The following is a 22,192-nucleotide window of genomic DNA, read 5'->3' as shown; positions in this document are numbered from 1 at the left end:
AATTCTTTCCTGTAGATATCACCACACAATGACGGTATTGTCATTTCATGTATGGCTTTTAAAAAATATGACTTTCAAACTTTACATTGCAATCGGTGGAGGCATTTAAAAACAATAATGGTTTTCTTATGGGTGAAAAACATTTGAGAGCTTGTGTATTGATGACATAAGTGTTAACTTGTATGTGGCACATTTGCTAAATTAAAATTTCTTGTAACATATATCCGGGTTCACGCTTTGTCCTAAACGTAGAGGCTGTAAAAGCTGAACCTAGCAACTCAAGTATTTCAATAAATTTTTAGCGATTAGCATACTGCATGGAATTTCAAAATGTCTTGAACCATAATGTCATTTGCGACTTCCTTAATAAAATATTGGCTAGTCTAAAACGATAAGTTGAACCATATTATTGTGATAAATTTGCACTATATTTCAAAATGTATCTGAAGCCATCGAAATTATGGTTAGACGTTGAACAGATTTTTTTAAAATGTGGGTAAAAGCTTAATATATGAGATAAAAACTTTTAAATAATCTGATGGCTATTGTTTTTTTTCAATGCTCACACGGATATTGAATTTTTGTCATTCGGCTATCAGAAGGGTAGATTTGTTCACCACTCTCTTGGGGGCACCATATTAAGTGGGCCAACGTTGCTCCCACAGTAAGAAGGACAAACAGTTCGGCGAAGAGAAGGGAAGAATATCTATGCCTTATCCGGGATTCGAAACCATAACCTTTCGGACTTCAGGTAAGCTCCCTGACCACTGTACAGCCGGTCGGCTATTGTAAAAGCAAAAATCAGGGGCAAAACGAAGAGTGGCTGCAGCTCTCTTCGAAATTAGCAAATTTATAATGCACGTAATAAATGATTCTGAGGATTTAGGATTACTTACCTGAATGAGCCAGTTTTACTACTTCCGAATGATTGGCATCCAAAACATTAAGACCATTGATAGAAACTATAATATCTCCTATCTCAAGGCCACAGATGTCTGCAGGAGTTCCTAATTAGAAATAAATCATGTAAATTTGGAGTATACAATCAGTGACTCGTTATTGAGTATGTAGGCTCGTCATTATAAACCCATTGAGTAATGATTAATAGTTTCATTAAGTGTGTGTTTCTCAAAAGTATCTAGATAAATAAGCGTATTTAAAACAACTGAATGATTTTATGGAGACAGATTACACAGTAAAAAATTTCGGTAATAAGCATCGGCACCCTCAGTGCCGGTACTTTTTACTGTAAAATCCATTTTTACCAGAACATGTTAAGAAACAAAAAATCTGATATACCGTAATTACTTAGTAATAATTACCGTAAAATCACTTCATGACTATAATTAAATAAATGCTAAACTAAACTAAACTCAGTGGCGCGATAGCTCTAAAAGGCCAAGGCCTACTGTGCCCACCTCAGTTTTCTTGACCCACTGAAGGGATGAAAGGCTGAGTCAACCTTGCCCGGCCCGAGGATCGAATCAGGGAGCGCGAAGCACTACCGCTCAGCCACCAGGCGTCATAATTAAATAAATATTACTGTAAGAATTACGGCATAACATTTTAAGGTAAAATTGAATTTTACGGTAAAATGGATTTTGCGGATAATGTGCCCTTTGAGCCGGTACTTTTTTTACAGTATGTAGATGCAAAGAAGAAGAGTGATATTTAAGCTTTCATGCATCATCAAGTAATTCGTTTGAAGGGAGCACTTTATTTTAATTTTACTGATTTTGATCTCATTTAAAAATGGTAAGTAACATCCGAAATTCAACCTCAATTACTTTCGCTTACAAAACCTACAAAAATATAGGTTCAGTATGAAGATGCAATAAGTAAAATTCAAAATTTATTTATTTTAAAATGAATTCTCTCATTTTTTTTTAAAAACAAATTTTAGTTTATTGTATTTATCTTTTAATACTCACGAATATTTGAATACTTTCAAAGTCATTCAAATACAGATTTTTTAAATTAATCGAATTTTAAAATCTTTCTAGATGGAAATGATAAAACAACATCTTATTACCATATTTTAAATATCCCACGAACCGATAGATTTTTACGTTTTAATTAGCTTCAAGAAATTAAAATTGAAATATGGTACAGCTTCAATAAATGGAAATTACACTATGGAATAGCACTGTAGAATAGCTTTGGAATAACACTTTAAAATACAGTGAATTTAAAATGAATTGAAATGCAGTGAATTTGAAAAGCATTTTACATATTTGAATAAAACGAGAAAATTAATAAACATAATAATAAAAACAATGATAGTACATTTGAAAGTGAAATATATTATATGCTTTATCGATTTATGTTAATTGTATATTTGCAAGCGAAGTCACGTGTGGGTCAGCGAATCAGGTTCGGTACACAAGTGTGACGTGACGCCGCTTGCAAACATACCTTTTAATTTGATTCGAATATTGAGTCAACCTAATAATAAACTCGAACCTTAAAGCTATAAAGTAAATATGTTCGGCACGTGATTAGTTGGGAGTACGTAATGGGATACCTGCAAGTGACGTACTGTGGGTATCTCGATTCTGATTGGTTGTTGAAACATGGCCTTTATTTACGTTAGCAACTGCTCTATTCATTCTAATTCGAGTACGCCAAATTCTCTTAACTGACAAATTCTATGTTCTTTCACAAAGATTTGAGTTCGTTCCCTATATATTTCTTACTTTATAGATAGGCATGAAGCCATGTAGAACATAAACAAACTACTTATGCATCGAAGTTGCCAGGTGCACAAAACAAAAATTTATCACTGTTACAATAAAATACATCAACAAATAATTAATCTAAGCTAAGTAAAAGACGTAGACGGGAAAGAATTATACTTCAACAAATTTGATGTGCGATGCGACGTTAAATATAATTAACTTCACGTTAATCAACATTCTGACTTATGTGGAGAAATTTTGTACGTTACAATTACGCCATTACGTTAGTACGTTAAATGCGCCATTTTGCTTATAAGTGATCAGCTGGCGCTGACGTCTTAGGTCCCATGTGCGGGTATTCGCGATCTTCTTCTTCTTGAAGAGCAACAACCGAATTAAAAACACGGAATGTGTAAAGCTTAAATTCAATGTAAATAAAAAAAAATACAGATTATTCCTATTCTGAGAAAATAAGTAGTCTATTAGAGAATAGTAAAATTTCTGGCTCTATGAGAACATCAAAAATCTCAGTCATTTGCATACACATTACAAATTAATTTTATTAACAAAAATTATTCAGGGCATTCTTTATATTTACCTTTTTCTATGTAAGAAACCACTACAGGCTTACTTCCATGAATTCGGAAGCCGAATTCCCCATTATTTCTGTGAATTACCATTCTTTTGTCTACCTCTGAAAATAAGAAGAAAATATTTAGAAGAAAGAAATGTTATACTTAGGAAATTCATATTATTATAAACTCAAAAAGTCTGAAAATATTATTTAATCTTACTCAGTGTAATAGGTAAAAAACTAACTCCCTGGCATTACAGTCCATGTTGAACCATGGCCTCACTTACAATTTTTCTCCAAAGTCGCCTGTCTCCAGCTCTTTGTTTCCAGTTTCCGATCCTTAGAATCTTAAGATCTTTCTCCACCTCATCTAACCATCTCTTGGTCGGCCTTCCTCTTTTCCTTTGGCCCTTGAACAGTCCCTTGAATATCTTCTTAGTGCCTCTGTTTTTCTCCATTCTCTCAAGGTGTCAAAGCCATTGAATTCACACTCCGATTCCCGACATGACTGTACCCATAAAGCCTCCCACTCTACTTGTCCCAGTTACCTATCAGAACTTCAACGCCTTAAAGCCAATAACAACTTCAATTTCAACTTTTAGGCGAAATTTATCTTTTCTCACATTTATTTTTCCATTCAATACGTAACCATTTTACCGATTTTCTACTTTAGTCTCTTTTACGGCCTTTAAGTTTATTTTGTTTTTCTTTTTATACTTCTTTCTTTCTTTTTTTTAATTTTGTGTAATTAACTTGTATTGTATTTAATCTTTGTATTTTTAAACATTGTGACTTTGTAAATATCTAAATTGTTAATAAATTCTTGCTGACTGGGCTCGTTCCTAGGCTGGTGTGGAGCCGGACCAGTAGTCAAGCTTTGGGCTACATGGTAAAGGGTCCATAATGACCAAGGCACATGTCCAAAGCTTGGAGAAAAGAAAAAAAAAGAAAGCCATTGAATTCTCTTTGCTTTTACATAATTGATTACATCTTTTTCTCTAAATAGTTTTGAAAAATTTCGAAATTGCGTCGCCTTCTCCACAGATCACCCTCTTTGACAGGTTCAAAAATAGTTCGAAGAATTTTTCCTTCCCAGGTAATCAGCATTGTTTCTTTTTTCTGGGTTGGAGTTCATGCCTCTGATCCATAGATAACGGTTGGTTTTATTATAGTTTATAAACCCGAAGTTTTGTTTTCTTCTTTATTACTTTTGATATTAGCAATCTCTTAAGTGCACAAAAACTGCGATTTCCAGCATTTAGTCTTCGCTTAATCTCTGGTTTTCAGTGACAGCTGAACCCAAGTACTTAAATTCCCTAACTCTTTCAAATTTTGTCTTTTCATTAATTTGTAGTTCTGTGTCCATATCCGTTCCCTTACAATCCATTATCATGTATTTGGTCTTATCAATATTTATTTCTAAACCAAAAATACTAGCTTCTTTGGTTAAGTCTTTAACACTAGATTGCCTAAGGAAGTCATTTTGAATGCTTTTAATTTCAATTAGAAAAACAATGATGTATATAATGACACAATTTCTTAGAATTTTGTGACTTTTTGAAAAACATATGATTTTTTTTATTCTTAATATTTACTAATAACTTGTTATATAACTGTAAATAATATAAAAATGTTAAAAATTAATTTTCAGCAAATTTATTTACCCATTCACAATCTAGTCATTTTGACTGCTTTTAGGCAATATGGGTATATACTAAGTGTTAAAAAGGTCAACAAGTGCATTTTTGCTTTTTGCTATCAATATACATCATCGGCGAAAGCAAGGACTTGTTTCGTTCTATTAAAAATAGTACCACCTCTATTTGATATTGTGTTACGCATCACTTTTTCAAGGCATACATTAAACAACAAGGTCGAAAGAATGTCACCCTGTCTCAGTCCAGTTACCATATCAAATTCCATGGACATTTTGTTTTGTACCTTTATTTTCGCTTTAGTCGATGAAGTTGTCATTTTAATCAACCTGATTAATTTATGAGGGATGTTAAACTTGCGCAAGGTCTCTAGAATCAATTCTCTGTTTACTGAATCATACGCAGTGCAATAAGTACCGAAAATTTTATCAAAAATATCACTTCTAGTTTTTAAAATTTTGGAAATTATCCCAACATTTGTGATAAATAACTATGTATCAAAGAATTATTAAATTTTTAATACAAAATTGTTTAGAGAACAAGTTGCCAACATTATTACGGTAAAGACGATTACTAGTACTAGCCATTTCAAGATAATCTGGGTATTTGATTGTTGGGCTCAGAACAGATTCTTGATACTGATAATTACATTGTTCAAAACTTTTTTGTGTATATTGGATACCAGATTTGGCATTAAGAAAAAAAACTAAAATTTTCTACAGTGCATTTAGTCACAGTTTTATTTAATTTTACACTGTTTATATTTATCTACTTATTCAATATTTGTTTGTTTATTTACCGACAATACATATTTTTATGCGCATACGAATAAATTTAGTCCTTTGTCGCTCAGCAGCATCTTTACTTACCGAAACGATTGTTGGCAATACGGTGGTACATTTCAACGCTGGCTTTTCGATGAACCATCCGATGGGTGACACTAATGTACTGATTGAGGAAACCATTCTCGGATTCTGTAGAATCTGTAGAGTCGGTACGAGTCAGCGGAGGACGGGATGATGAATCAGGCTTCTCTAGGGACAAAGAAATCACTCAATACTATTGTTATTAGAAATGTCTTTTGTACTTTATGAGTGTAAATGAAAAGTGAATGTCTTGAAGGATGTGTTTTATCAGTGGAGTTAGACCAGAAAAATAGTATGTATCATTGATGAAAATTTTTTGAGTTAATTTTGAAAATAGTGCAAGAATTAATTCAAAGTTAGACTAAATAATTAGAAAAAGTATCCAATGAGAGAGTCTGGTCAGAAGTGTATGAACTCTACCTAAAAATGTGGATCTGTTTTATGGTCTTTTCTTGGTTTGGCCTGGGACCTTTTGTTCTTGGGGCTGGGAACAGGAGCTCAGAGATGTATGAGGATTTCGTTGCTTTCCGAAATCTATGGCAATATTTCTGGGATGGCCCTAAGACTATTCACGCATTGAGACTTGCACTTAGTTCATGAAAATCTGATCATCCAAACAGAAGTTTTTCTGGATGATATCTTTTTTTACTTGCAATTCGATTATCCATCATACATATAAGTCGAATTTTCTGCAAACGTCTTATTATAAAATAAATTTTGCCTGCTAACAATCGATTTCATATTTAAATTATTTAGAAAGTTTAAGCTTTCTTTCAGAAATATTGCTCAGTTAAATTTGAATTGCGTAAACAAAAANCCTAAAAATGTGGATCTGTTTTATGGTGTTTTCTTGGTTTGGCCTGGGTCCTTTAGTTCTTGTGACTGGGAACAGGAGCTTAGAGATGTATGTGGATTCTGTTGCTTTCCGAAATCTATGGCAATATTTCTGGGATGGCCCTAAGACTATTCACGCATTGAGACTTGCACTTAGTTCATGAAAATCTGATCATCCAAACAGAAGTTTTTCTGGATGATATCTTTTTTGAGGGACAATGTATTTACTTGCAATTCGATTATCCATCTAACATACATGTCGAATTCTCTACAAATGTCTTAATAAAAAATAAATTTTGCTTGCTAACAATCGATTTCATATTTAAATTATTTAGAAAGTTTAAGTTTCCTATCAGAAATATTGCTCAGTTAAATTTGAAATGTGATATTTTATGGAAAAAAAATTACTCAGGTGAACAAAAATGAAAAAATAAACATAAACTGATCCTCAAACTCATTAAAAAAATTAGTTCAATGATGAACTATATTATTTTACATCTTAATACGGTGCCAATTTGTTCCAATCTTAATACATTGCTAAAATGAACCTCGTTCGACTCACGTTGAACCACATTATCGTGTAATCAAATTTAAGAGTTACGATAGTATGATTAAATGTAACAAAATAAAGTTAAAGCACATTTGAACGATGTTACGGCACAAAAGGCTCCAAAATTTCAAACTGTATACATTAATAGTTATAGAGAGTACAATGAGGTTAAAGAAATTAGGTTAAAGAAATTATGGGGAGATTTCCGTATCGTGATCTGTGACCGAATAATCGTCAAGTCTTGACAACTTCCGGGCAGCGGCCCACGAGAAACAAGAACAAAAAAAAAAAATCACAGAAAGGGACTAACTTGAAGGGTATAACTGTTATCCAACCCCGGGCAAACCTCTACATGCTTTTATTTTTAAATTTTTCCCGTTTGAAATCAATTTGGCACCTAAGCGATTGTAGTTGGTGTAGCAGATCACGATACGGAAATATTCCCGAAATTATCATAGTTTAATAGTGGCGAAAAAAATATTTGTTTTGTTAAAAAAACTAAACAAAAATTAACTACTCCTTATAATTCTTTATTTGCTCCATATGGTATGTTAAATAAAATTAAAATAAACACGAACTTACTCTTAGATGCTTTCTAATTCTGAACAACAAAAGAATTTGCACAAAAGCATTTTAATACAAATGCAATTTTATTTAATTATTCTTCCTAAAAACTAATATTCAGTCCTTTATGAACTATGCAATACCATCTAATGAGTTTTTTTCCACAGAAAAGCTTTTTTTCAATGCACGAATCAGTTCACTTCAGTTAATAACTGAAGAAAACAATTCTTAAAAACCGATGACGGAAGTGAAAGGAGTTCGTTAATTCGTTTTTCTTATGACTAAAACTGCTTTGACAGTTTAACGAGTTGAAATAGTCACTTGCATTGAAAAAGAGCAAAATGATTCTGAATTTTTTCGCACTTTTAAACTGGTTTTTACGATTTCTTTGGGGTAAAAAAAATTTATTCGGGAAAGTCGGATGTTTAAAAATAAAAATGGGACATTATTTAATGTTTCTAACGACTTTTTTCCGTTGAAATAAATCTAGTGGAAGTCCAAGAACAAGCCGATTCATTTTAGTTCCATGAAATTGAATCGGAGTGTTGAACAGAGCTAACGAACTTTACGATAAATTAATTCTGTATTACAATAGCTTATTCTTAACAATTCTTTTTGTTAGAAAAAAAATGCAAACAGTGATTATATTCCATTAAGCAGTTACTGAACAGTAAGCTTTTCAGCCAACTGTCTTTTATATGAACTTTTTAAATGAAACAAAGCAAAATCATGTTATGCATCTTTAATAAAGTTCAATAATGTTAACATCAATATTTTTTTAAATTTCTTACTGTGCTTTGACTTGAGAGACAAAACTCCTACTAAACAAATGGGAAATTATTAAGTTCCAAGAACTTAAATTAAAAGTAATAAATAATAGAGTAAAATAATAAAATAAATAGAATAAATATAACTATATTACTTAATAAATCAATAATTGATTAATAAATAATTAGTTAAGTAATAATTAATTACATTATTAACAATTATTTTATAAATAATTCATTTATAAATATTGAAATAATAAAGACAAATGATCGTTTAAAATTATCTTTTTTTTATAAGTATTTGAAACAAGAATTATATTAGCATCTAATGATGTGCAGCATGCAAAGTACATAAAACGGAATTATAAGGTTGTTATAAAAAGGTACCACTTCAAAAACCTTTGTATTGGAACCATGAGCGCAGCATCTCCCAAATCTATTTCACTGTCAAATTTTAAACCATAACTTTGCTTATTTAACTACAAAGATTCAGAAAGTATAACTTAAAAAGGTACAGTATATCAGATTTTTTGTTTCCTAAAATCTTACGATATGAAATACCGGTATTTTAAGTATCGGTACTTTTTACAGTAGTCTTATCTGGTATTGTCTAGAGTATAGAGCCTCAATTATTCGTGTGCACCATGGAAAAATCGAATATTATATTTCATGTGATTGATCATTGGTATTTTTTAAAAAGTGTAATTGAGCAATTTTAAGTAAGAACACTTTTCTGAAGTATGTTTGTAATATTTATTTCGTTAACATTCGTTGTTTCAGTGATTTAGGCGCAGAACAAAGATTTCTGTTATATGTTTAAAATATATACCTTTATATAAATACATTTTGAAATTATTTTTCGTGTTTCCACCTTACATTTTGAGTTTTTTTTTTCATCAGATTGATCACGAATTTTGTTATCTGTAGTACCCTTGACAACCAATTTCGTTGAAAATTGGAGCCCTTCTGTAATTTGATTATCATTTTAAAAATCATTCAAAATGCCTGAATTTTAACAGAATGTTAAGATTTAATAGCATGCTTAGGAATTATAGTGAAAATGTAATAAAATATTTTAGAACAACTAAAAAAAATATTGATCCATAGTAGTTTTTGCGATTAAATAACAAATGCTTTACTGGAAAAAAAACTTGTTTAGCTGCACGTTTGAAATAATGGAACGTTTTAGTTCAAAAAAGCTCTCGAAGCATATAAACTATTCTTCCATGTCATCTATGGAGCAAAAGAACCTTTTTTTCGATTCAGCATTCTTGAAGTTTTTCATTTCAAAATTTCAAAATTTTGATTGTTTTCGAATTTCTAATAATTTTAACTCATGTTATTTTAATTGTCNCCTAAACGAAACAGGTGCGCGGCAAGGCAGTCATGTCCGGTATGTAGTCGAAACTGAGCCACCGCTTCGCGGCGCGGCCAGTCTGGAATGGTGTTCTGTCGAAGATCTCTCCACACTTTGGTTTTTACCCTTTCTGACAATTGTTGGTGGAAATCCCCATGGATTTTTGATCTAATAATCCTTTTTATCTTAAAATATATACGCTAGTATATATTTTAAGATAAAATAGCCTCTTAAAATATATACGCTAGTATAAATACAATTTGAAATTATTTTTCTTGTTTCCACCTTACCTTTTGAGTTTTTTTTTAATCAGATTAACCTCGAGTTTTTGTAATCTGTAGTGCATTTGACAGCCAATTTTGATAAAAATTGGAGCACTTCTGTAATTTGATTATCATTTAAAAAATCATTCAAAATGCCCGAATTATAACAGAATGTTAAGATTTAATAGCATGTTTAGGAATTATAGTGAAAATGTAATAAAATATTTTAGAACAATTAAAAAAAATATTGATCCATAGTAGTTTTTGCGATTAAATAGCAAATGCTTTACTAGAAAAAAAAATTTGTTTAGCTGCTTGTTTGAAATCATGGAACGTTTTAGTTCAAAAAAGCTCTCGAAACATATAAACTATTCTTCCATTTTATCTATGAAGCAAAATAATCTTTTATTTTACGTTTTTTTTCGATTCAATTTTCTTGAAATTTTTCATTTCAAAATTTTACTATTTTGGTTGTTTTCGAATTTCTAATATTTTTAACTCGTGTTATTTTAATCGTCGGGTACCTACTAGTAAAATAAAGCTGTTATATGGTTAAAATAGCTTACCTCGTGGTATTTTTGGATTTCTCCACGCTTCGAGCTCTTCTGAGTCTGTTATGTATATCCAAGAGGAAGATCTGTAACTTTCATTATGAACTCCTGAAAAAAAATTAAATTATTGACGCTTTCCTTTATTATTATTAACACAGAACAGATATTTTCTTACTTCATTTTTATAATATCGCCTTTGCGTTTAGGAGGATGGAATCTAGCAATCAAAAGTTTTAAAACTTTCTGAGTAGCTAGAGCATTGAAATCTCTGTTGGAGCTTCGTGCTTGAAGACAATGCTAGTTTCAATATTTTTCGAACCTCGACTTGCAGAATTTTCGTCACTTTAACTCTAAGTAGAATTTATGATCAATTGAAATTCCGAATCGTATATTTGAAAAAGTCGTCTATAGTATATCTGACATTCCAATGAGAAAATTCCATTCGTTTTTCTCTCATCCCACTCGAAAGGTTCGTTATAGAATTTTATAATGTCGACAGTGACGTTCCATCTGCTTCGAATTATCAGTATACAAAATTTCATAACTTTAAAATAAATAAAAATTTTTAGTTATGTAGAGAGAGATTCCGAAGCGTTGTTATTCTGTCCTTTATTAAATATACGGACTATAACGCATAAACTTTTTTGACTAGGATTCTAAAGGTATATATTGAAGAAGGTCATTGTGGAACCTCCCGAACATATTTTATTATAACATATAAGAGTCGCGGTGGCTAAGAGGGATTGAGCGCTCGCCTCCCAATGACCCAGGTACGAATCTCAGCGAAACAATTGCACCCAGAGTTGAAAGCTCAGGGGATTGAGTGTTCGCTTTCAAATGAGGGGAACAGGGTTCGAATCCAAGCGATTAGGGGTCGATAAGAATTCTGCACCAGGCTCGCACCGACCACAGTGCTGACGTAAAATATCCTCAGAGGTAGACTGATCATGAGTTAGAGTTCCCTTGCCGTCCGTCTAACCGTGGAAGGTTTTTTTTGGTTTTCCTTTCCATGTAATGCAAATGCGGGTTAGTTCAATCCAAAAGTCTCCTACGAGGGCAAATTTCTTCAATACTTGATCCAGGAATTCAATGGTCTTCTGGATTGGGTACAAAATGACAAGGCTGTGGAGTTGAACATTAGTAGTCGTAAACCCAAAAGTTAGGTAGAATTTTGTGTCTTATTTTTTAAAACATTTTGCAACGATCCTGTTTCCGTGACAGCAAATTCGAAGAATGATATTTTCGTGATAGCAAATTTAAAATATTTAAATTTTTTTATAAATAATTTAAGAAGATAATGGTTTCTTTTTTTCTATATCATTGATTATTATTAGAATTTACGAAAACTGAAAACCACAACCCAGCAATATTAAGATTATTTACTCCATTGTTTGATTTTAATAATTTATTGCAAATTTTAAAGGTATTTAACATTTCCAATTCGTTGAGAATCATTTTACTATTTAAGGCTCAACGAAGATGCAATAAGAAATTTAGCTTGTCAGGAATGATTCGAAACAGGATTAAGAAAGAAATTGATAGAGTCTGAACTCGTAGCGCGTGAGATTCCCTTAGAGCACAGCTAAGTTTGTAAATCCTCAAGAGAAAAATTTTTAGTTCTGCCTTCTTCAAAAAGAAGAGAAAGAGTTGGAATTATCAGGGACAGCAAGGGGATACCTCTGGGCGGCGCTTCCACCAATTGGCGAGAAACTCCCAACTAAAAAAACGAAAAAGAAATCTCGTTGAAAATGCGCGAAAAATCAAGGAAGCGTAAAATTGCGAAAGCATCTTTTCCCTGGTTTTTACCTGGTAATCTGAAGTTTGGGCGAATGTGATGTGCAAGTTACAAAGGAAGTTCAGATTCGTAAGTATGTTGATTAGTCAGTTCAATTTCCAGGACAACAGTTAGCAGTTGCGGTATTGCCTTAGTGCGGTATTTGGTTACACCGCACTTTTCCGATGAACAACACAAGCTTTTCCAGATCAACAACACAAGCTTACTGATTAACGCCAGTTACGTGAACATTCAGGTTAAAATATGTATATATATTCTTGAAAAAAAAACTATGTAATTTTCATTTAATTTCTAGGATATGTAGAGATAGGACGAATAACCAATTGTTTTATTAATTTCTTCAGTACTTCTGAGAAAATGACATTTCAACGAAACACACCCATAAAAGCGTTTATTAATTTATTTACTTTCCTTTATTTTATTTATCAAGAATAGCCGACAAGAAAAAACGAAAATCGAATTATGGTTTAGATTAAAGTAATTTCTTCATTCTCCCTCCACATTTAAGCGTTATCACCACCAATGCCATCTGCAATCGCCAAGTATCTTATCATGGATAGGATCTGCTTATACTCGCCCACCGTCTCAAACTTGCCCAAGTGCTGAAGTAAAATATTCTCAGCAGTAAAGCTATCATGGATTAGAATCCCCTTGCCGTCGGGCTAACCGTGGGAGGTTTTTGTGGTTTCCTCCTCCAGATACTGCAAATCCGGATAATTTCCACCAAGAAGTGGTCTAAATTAAATTCCTTTGCTTCCTTCCTAAGTTAAATTCCCTTTCTTCTGGTTTGGGAAAAGTGACAAGTCTACGGAGTTGATTAGTGATATGGTAAACATGACAACGGGTCGGCTGTTCAACGCAAGTTATAAAATAAAATAAAATGAATCGTAGGAAAGAATACTTTGCTAATTTATAACATTTACTACCAGCTACATTATGCATGTGTTTAAACAACAATTCGATTCACAGAAGAAGGAAAACACTAGCCAAAAAGCAAAATCTCTAAGATGACTGATGGCTCAGGCCAAAAAGGTGGTAAAACTTCATCTCTTCTCTCTCATTGGCCAGAGATATCATTCATCTTAAGGCTTCTGCTTTTGGCTAGCGTTCCTCTTCTTAGGTGGAGTGAAGTGTCACATTTACGGAATTTCTTAAAGTTTAAATGGAAAAAAAAATTAAACATAATTAATTACCAGCATCTTCATCATCTTCAGGATATAAGTCTATTTCTGGCGCCGCGCTTTCCGAAGACCAGGATCTTGGCATATGACAGTGACTTCCTCCATAAGGGCCTACGTTGTATCGACTATGAGCACTGTATCCAACAGGAGCTACTGTGTCTCTGTAGCTTCGTGGCTGCCTGTACATCATGGCGTGATGGTGTGGTGTGGGCATGTCCCAAAATCTCGGATAATTCCTGTCCCAATCAGCTGGTGCAGAGAGGGGTGGATGAGCCAGTTTTTCGCCGCAGTGAGAACATAGAGGTCCTCGGCCTGGATAGCGTACCCCAGATTCATCATCACTTAGTTTGAATTCGGGACTTCTGCTTTTTGACCTTGTCGATCGCTCCAGGCGTGAAAACTGAATTGTGATTGAAAACAATTGTTCAATATTTATTTTTAAAACAACTCTTGAATAACATAATGCTTATAGAAAAACTGATTATTTTTTGCAAGCAACATAAAAGTAGTTAATATATATGCAATAGTTTCATGTAACAAGTTTATTCATCTATAAGATTCCGTGTAAAATTTTAATTATCTGGTGGTACTATACAGCTCTATTGTTTTTACTCGACAGAAACCGGCACTTGTTTATGTTCGTGTATCAATTGCTTAACATTGTAATGCAGTACGTTACAAATAAATACAAATAGGAATTATATAAAAAATCTCCTGAATAAAAACCCATTACATGTATGTTTAAATATAAAAGTATTGCCTATACACTCATGCAAAACGTGTAATTATTAAAAAACTACAGTGCGTCCGATAATTTGGTGTAACTATTATAATATATTAATATAATACCTGATATAATAAATATTCTATATTAATATAATATATCGTATAATTTAACCAATTGATACATGTACGTAAACAAAGTCCAAACCGGTTCCAGTCTCGTAAAAACAATAAAGCTGTCTAGTATCACCTAATAATTAAGATTTTACATGCAGTCTGTCTTAGAGTGCATCTAATAATTTGATAAGGGTAAGACACTGATTGTTTCAGATAACAAATTTATTCAGATTGACTTAAATATCATTTTAAAAGTGTTTTTTAACAAATTTTTGGAATCGACGTAAAAATCTTTTCTAGAAAACAGCAATTAGGTAATAAATATTTGTTGGAGATTTATACTGATATTATTACTATTATGATTACTAATATTATTTTATAATATTAGTTTTCTAAAAGTTATTCTGCATTATCTACATTTTATATAACAGTGCATCTGATCTAAAAATTAAAAAAAAAAAGAAAGAAATAGAACTAACTGTAAAACATAGGATTGTGCGTATTTTTATAACGTTATCATGCATGAAATGGGAAAATGTAAACATGTATTATGTAATATTTAAAAAGAATTACACGATAAGATTATGACATTAAAGAACTTGTGCAAGCTTGTCTTAAGTAAGGCATTTTCATATAAATTGGTTACCTTATCAATGGTAATTAATTTATAGCTAGCTTAAACATAAGGGGAGAGGTTATAATATAATTTATTTATTTCATAAGCTACGAAGTGTCCAAGTGCATGCGTTATCGGTCCTCGCTAAGCTGCTCTAACGTACTGTACTTGAATTCGTGGGTAGGTCATTGGGCTACCAAAGCGGGGAGCTATTCCCTCCACAGAGAATCAAAATTGCGATGTCACGTCTTCAGATCATCCCCAGAGATCATTTGATAATAGCTCATGGTGCATTTCTAGTGCGACGTAAATAAGCAACTACAATTACAGCAACCATAACACTTAACGAAATTATAAAACGGACATATTTATACGAATCTAAAAAAATAATTGGCGGAAATAAAATAACAGTTTTGATCGCTATTTCAAGACTTTGACCCTTGGAACAGTTTATAGATAATTTTTCAATTCATTCATTTTATATCAAACGCTAATAAAAAAAGTAAAGGAATAAAATAAAACTGAGAAACGTTATAAAAAAAATTTCTGTCTGACCTGAAGTGCTGAAACATGCTCCCTAGGCTCAGATCTATTTCGTATTCTATCTTTTTTCCTTCTTCCTTCTTGCCTGGTTTCTTCAACATGTCTTTGTTTGGGTATGGCTCCTTCACTGCACCAGGTGGACAATGGCTGTGTTGGACTGTGCTGCCTTTCCCATGATGTGTCCGAGTCCTTAGGAACCTTGTGACTTACCGAGGAGGAGGAGACTGTCATAGAAGTCAGTTTTTCGGATAAATCGCTACTGGCACTGTAGAGAGGAGATGATGCACCGTGTCTTTCTGGATCACTTTTCGAGTCTGAAAAGAAAAGAATTCCATTTCGAAAATAAGATTTTGAATGGAAAAAAAGATAATGCAACGTAAGTTTCCTTTACCAGTCTGTCAATTTGAGTACACTAATAACTGCCCTTAAATCACCTAGTTCCTCATTAACAAATAATAATTAATAATCTATACTATAAAACTAATTTAGATAAATTAGTTTTATAGTTGTGCATCAAAATTATTGGATTATTTTAAGCAATTGCTGAGATAGAGGAATACTTTCGTTTCCCCATATTCAGGGTTTCAAATTTTTGATTGATTTCTTACCTAAATTAATAGGTCCATATTTTCTATATGGCCCTTTCCCTTCATATTTGAGGGTCAATAATTAAAATTCGTCATAAAAAGAATTGTTTATTTGAAGAAAGAAGGTATTTGCTTCTGGTTTTTGCTTGCATATCGTCTGCATAAATATTATAGCATATTTAAGGTAAGTCTCAAAAATCATCAAGACATAGAAGTAGAGCTACGGAGGGGGGCTAGCACGTATCTATCAATAATTTTCAAATATTTTAAAGTTATTTTCTTAGCTTTAGATAGGCTATTTTTATATAGTTAGAAATTCAAGATACCTTATATGTATTTTAGCTATATAATTGCATAATCCTAGTACACGAAAATCAAATCATTAGATCAAAGGTTTACAAGGTGCTCAGTTTGTTTTCTATTTTGAGCACTGTACCTCACTTCCGTAAAGCAAGATTTTACTAAATTCATAAAGTGTCTCTTCTATAAAGTGTTTTCATTAATTACATTCTTTTTTGCAGAAAGTAGTAGCAAAGCTTTTTGCGAAACACACAAGATATTCAGTAAGAATAACTTACGTTTCCCCAATAGATCTTCGTCTGTTGGTTGCGGCGTTTTAGATGACTTGCTATCCTTATAGCTTTCACTAGCTGATTCACTTTCAGTTCTTATTTTATCCTAGGAACGAAAAAAAAGACAGTTTAAACCTGATCACACAATTTTATTTGAAAGGAAATAAATTCCAGCAGCTTATACCTCAATTCATACAGTTTGTTAATTTTTAAAAAAGTAACTATGGTAAGTAATTGGTTAAGTACCCCAAACCATTTTACTTTATTTTTTAACCGGCGTTGAAGAGCTAACCCAATTCTGAGTTTACTTCTACCAATGTTCAACTCCGTAGTCCTGTAACTTGGAAATCAACACAGAAGACAAGGGAATTCTTGGATCACTCATTGGTGCAAATTACCCTTCATGGAGGACTTTTTGATAAAACTAACCCAGAATTTGCGTTACACGGAGAGAAAAGCAACGAGAACCTCCCTTGGTTAGACTAATCGTAAGGGAAGTCTAACCCATGATCCGTTTACTATTGAGGATATTTTAAGTCAACACTGTGTTCGACGCAAGCTGAGAGTAGAATTAGTGTTAACCATCCACGGCTGGAATTCAAACCTGGGTCACTACATTGAAGGCGAACGCTCTATCACCTGATCCATCTCACCTCACTTCAGGCCATGCGGACTCATTCTCAAAATTTGGTGCAATGCCCGCAAGAGAGTTCGAAGTAATTGTGAATTCATTGGCACAAAGCCCCGAGTTATGTTCGATTAAAAAACTCACAAATGATCCGAAAGAAGCTTTCTAGTGAGCGGAAGATCCATTTTCAATCCATCATCCACAAACGACTTGGCCACTTTTTGGTCTTTCTCCTTTTCTGCTGCCCTGAACTCTCCAATCAGAAACTTGTTTAACTTTAAATGTTTCGGGTTTATGTAGAACATAACCAACCCATTTCCATCAATGTTTCTTATATTCCAGATAAATCGTTTTCAGAAAGATGGATCAAAACGATTTCAGTTTCCATAACAAGTAGGTTTTTACGAGGTGGGGTTGTTAACCTTATGCTCAACCTCCAATCTGGAGGGCCAGGGTGCTACTCTTAGTTTGATGTCTCCCCACTGACCTGCCCAGTTTGGGAAGTTGTAATTAAGAATCAACAACTTTTAATTAAAATATCTATTTATCAATCACTATCATTGCTAATAGTCTAAATTTGGAGATACATGAAAAAAAAAGAATTTTCATAAATACACTGGTGGACAAAATTAAGAGATGGAAGGCATTTTCGCACATTTCTAAGACGCTATATTCTTCTATGTCGCACATTTCTATGACGCTATTTCTGGACGGCTATTGATATGGAGGGAACCTGGAACCGGATACCATCTCAGCAACATTATCGAACGGGACCATTATGCTGGTGGGGGACATGCTTTGGGCAGGGACCATGCAAGATACCCTCACATCACTCAATGTGTTTAACAATTGTTCCATGAATGCTCAGAGGTACAGGCAGGAGGTCCTAGAGCTCTATGTGCGTCTTTTCAGGGGCGCTGCTGGCCCTGAGTTAATTTTTATGGACGACAATGCGCGACCACATAGGGCTCTCATGGTTGATGAGTATCTGGAAAGCGAGGATATTCAACGAATGGATTGACCAGCCAAATCCCCTGACCTGAATCCTATTGAACATGCTTGGGGTGCTTTTGGGAGAGTTATTGCGATGCGCCAACCTCCCCCCAGAACCGTTTTGGAGTTAAAAATTGCTCTGGTGGAAGATTGGGAGGGTCTTCCACAAGTCCTCCTTAACTCCCTTATTAACAGCATGCATACTCGTTGTGCATGCTGTCTGTCTGTCAGGGGTGACCATGCACCATACTAAAGGTAACACACACTGCACAAGTCTCACTTTTACTGTCATCTTTTATTCTTAAGTTCAAACTACATTGTATTTATTAGCAATAGGTCTTGCCAGTGAACGGCACTTTCATTTTTGTTCTGCATACTTTATTATCATGGAATAAGCTATATCCATACCAAATTTCATTTATTTATGTTCAGTATTTTTTGACATATTTCGGAAAATGTCTTCCATCTCTTAATTTTGTCCACCAGTGTATTTTCACTCATTCACCGAAGCGTTTATAAATTCGACATTAATTATTTCGGTTTTTAATGGTAATCTATATGCAGATATGTATATAAGCATATAGAAATTACATTATATTTTCGAGACATTGAGATCTGAAAAATTCGCAAAGACGTTTGTTACTCATAACATTAATGCTAAATTTTAATTTACGTGTCAGCCTTAAATTCAGTATCATTAATATCAATCACTTTTACTTCAGCAATAAAAAAGAGGATGTAATTAATTTCCTTTATGAACATAGATATTTTTTTTCTAGATTTTTTAAAACATCAATTTTTTTAAACAAGAGCAAAAAAAACTAACTTTAAAAGTAGTTTAAGTGAAGGATTATAAAAGCTAAATTAATATCTGTTGAGCGTATAAATTCCCTCAAAATACAAAAATAAAATTGACGTGAATATTTTTGCAGTCATGAAAAGAATAAAAAGAGTGAATAATTTTTTTAAATGAAAGCCCAAATTTCAAGCTTTTTTTTGTTGAATTTCGGAATTGTAAATGGTAAAATATTTGACCAAGACTTTTTTTTCATTCACAGAGTAAACTGAATTGATTAGTTTTAAAAATCGATAGCTACTGTATTTATAAAATTTTTATGGTGAGATGTAGTTTTAAATGAATCACTCTTCACAAAAAGTTTACTTTTTTGCATAAAAACTCTGAATCACATTATGCATCATTTAATTAATATTGAAAGCAGATTTTTTAATTTATGATGATTGATTAATTAGAGAAAAATTCTCATTACATTATATTATTACCGTTCAAGCGCGTATGCGCAAAAATGACGTCCTTTTTTAAACAATTTCAATAATTTCACAGATGTTTAAAATTGCGTGATACCAATATTTAAAATTTTTAAAAAATATTTGTGGTTTCAATGTTCTCTTAAAATTTCTTTTTTTTAAAAAAAAAATCAAAATATTTATAATTATAATAAGAAATATTAGGAGAGTTAGAGTTCACAGGTCAGAATATTGTATAATAAATAGATAAAAATGAGAGAAATTAATGATTTAACTGAAAATGATGCTTGATGCGTTTTCTTAATCATTTTTAACAACTTTTTAAAACTTTAACTTTTTTATTTATACTGTTGGCTATTATACTGTTGGTAATCTGCCACTTGCATTCCTTCCTGGCACTCCAGAAAGAAATGTAAAGAGCAGAATGGTATTCATTGGGTATTTTTATTATGGTGGAAAGAGGGAAATTAAGAAGATCCAGAGAAATCAACACCAATAGTTATCACCTTTGGTAGAAATAACAGCCTTTATCCACCTAGAGAAGCACTCAAAACGACATTTCTTGGAATTTTCGGGGACCTCAGTCAATACAGTTTCAGACTATGCCATAAGCTGATATACTATATTAATTGATGAGTGGTAAAGTGTCATTCACACAGCAATCATTAACTTTTCGTGTTAAGTTGCTCAAAGATCCGGAGAATGAGCTGGTTATGGGGCCCATCAGACATCTTTTGCATTAAAAAAAGCCCCGATAGTAGCATGCAGCATGCAGTCGTGCATTATCTTGCTGGAAAATAGCGTCGGAAAGAACTCGGTAGGGCAGAGCCACGGAATTTAATACGCTGTAAATGTAACGGATAGAAATCTAAATGAATTCGAACACTAGATGAATAACTCACATCTTCGATTGCACCCATGCAATCACTGTTGGTGATGACAAGTACTGCGATGTCGAATACAAGTTGGCAATGTACGCTCTTCCTGATTTCGCCAGATACGGATGTGCCCTTGATAGTTTTGCATATAGGCGTAGTATTTGTCGGCAAAGATGACGTGCCGCCATTAATGTGTCCAAGTTGACAACTGATCCCACCACTGAAGGTGCTTTTGAGTTTCAAGAGTAGCAGAAGCCTTGATTATCAATACCGTTGATTATCCATTAAGCTGCAAACGTTTACTGTTTGAGTTGTCCTATAAACGACTCCATTTCTTTTCTGGTGATTCTCAATGACGTTGTGAAACCCCTTGTGGTCACGTGGATAAGACGCCTGCTTTCTTGTTTATTAAAAAAGGAGGGACAAAGGCTAAATCTTGCTACGTTCCGAATGACTGTCCCGAAACCATCGAGTCCATATTCTGTGAAAAGTTGAAGGATATCGGCCAAAGCGAACAGTGGCAATGCAATATCGTAAACCACAAGTCCGGTTGGTTGTGATCTTTAATCAATGTCAGACACGAACAGGTAGGATATGGAGTTATACCACTTTTAAACTAAGCGACGGATATGGCTTTTCAGTTTCCAAATATGTTTTTTTTCTGTTTACCTACGGATATCTACCTTCTAGAAGATGAGAATTTTTAAAATAAGCACGCACACAGTTTATTTCACAAACACGTTCAAGAAAATAATATCATAGCATTCGGTTTAAATTTTGAGAGAGAATTTTTTTAAAAATATGGATTGATAAAGGGAAAAAATGACAATTCAAGTAATAAATTGGAGGTTAATATGATTAAAAAAAAATAGCGGATACACAATCATATGGTTTAAAAAGATAAAAGAAAACACGTAAAAGCCCCAAAAAGTAATATAAGTTTCGTTTGGAATCCTGTTAACTTTGGAATGCAAAAAAGTGAACAAATCGATGCTGTTCTTTAGTTTTCTTTACCTCTTTTTCTCTTTCCAGTTATAGAACTTTTCTTGAAGAACTATCTAGCATTGATTTAATGTGGAAAAAGCTGTCGTATGATCGCAATGAAATAATCTAAAAGAGACAACAAGACATCACATCAAAGCCTAAAAAGTGAGTCAAGTTTCTTTTCTAGAAGCCTGTAAACTTTAGAAGGAAATAAAGTAAATTTATCAAAATAGTTCCTTATTCCTCTTTATTTTTTTTCTCACTTCGCAGCTCCAGAATTCTTGCCTAAACATTGTCCGATTTTAGCTCAATATGAGCAAAGTTATTGGAGTCATTCTCTGTAATGGGTCAGTTGTCCAAAACAATGCTGCGCGATGTTGTGCTGTTGTTTCCGATCGAACGTTTTCTGAAGAAGATGGTCATTTAGGGAACTATCCCACTCTGCTAGTTTCTACTTTATCTGATTCACTGTCCCATAAAAGGTTTTTCAAAAAAATATCATCACTATGCCAAAATGTCGATCCATTCTTCCTATGCCTTTCGTAGAAAACATTTTGAAGTATTAGAGCGATGTAAAATACAACGAAATCTTTAGATAAACAGCGGAACACTACTGTTAGAAAATGAGGAATCTTGCTTACACTTCTCTT

At 33.0% G+C, this 22,192-nt stretch overlaps 1 protein-coding gene across 2 annotated transcripts in view; it reads right to left on the bottom strand.

Moving 5' to 3' along the window:
• Window positions 1-22,192, bottom strand: part of LOC107444278 (uro-adherence factor A-like) — a 706,709-nt gene that overhangs the window by 10,429 nt on the left and 674,088 nt on the right. For both annotated transcript variants that reach the window (XM_071182438.1, XM_071182439.1), the window contains 7 exons: window positions 16,800-16,899; window positions 15,647-15,948; window positions 13,648-14,035; window positions 10,675-10,767; window positions 5,777-5,941; window positions 3,277-3,372; window positions 897-1,007 (listed from right to left, as the gene is read on the bottom strand). In XM_071182438.1, the coding sequence (XP_071038539.1) occupies window positions 897-1,007; window positions 3,277-3,372; window positions 5,777-5,941; window positions 10,675-10,767; window positions 13,648-14,035; window positions 15,647-15,948; window positions 16,800-16,899 (1,255 nt within the window). The remainder of the gene's footprint in view (window positions 1-896; window positions 1,008-3,276; window positions 3,373-5,776; window positions 5,942-10,674; window positions 10,768-13,647; window positions 14,036-15,646; window positions 15,949-16,799; window positions 16,900-22,192) is intronic.

The sequence above is a fragment of the Parasteatoda tepidariorum genome, chromosome 6, assembly GCF_043381705.1.
Source record: "Parasteatoda tepidariorum isolate YZ-2023 chromosome 6, CAS_Ptep_4.0, whole genome shotgun sequence".
NCBI classification, from domain to species: Eukaryota; Metazoa; Arthropoda; class Arachnida; order Araneae; family Theridiidae; genus Parasteatoda; species Parasteatoda tepidariorum.
Note: the sequence above shows the minus strand (reverse complement) of the source record. Positions and strands in the feature narration are given on the sequence as shown.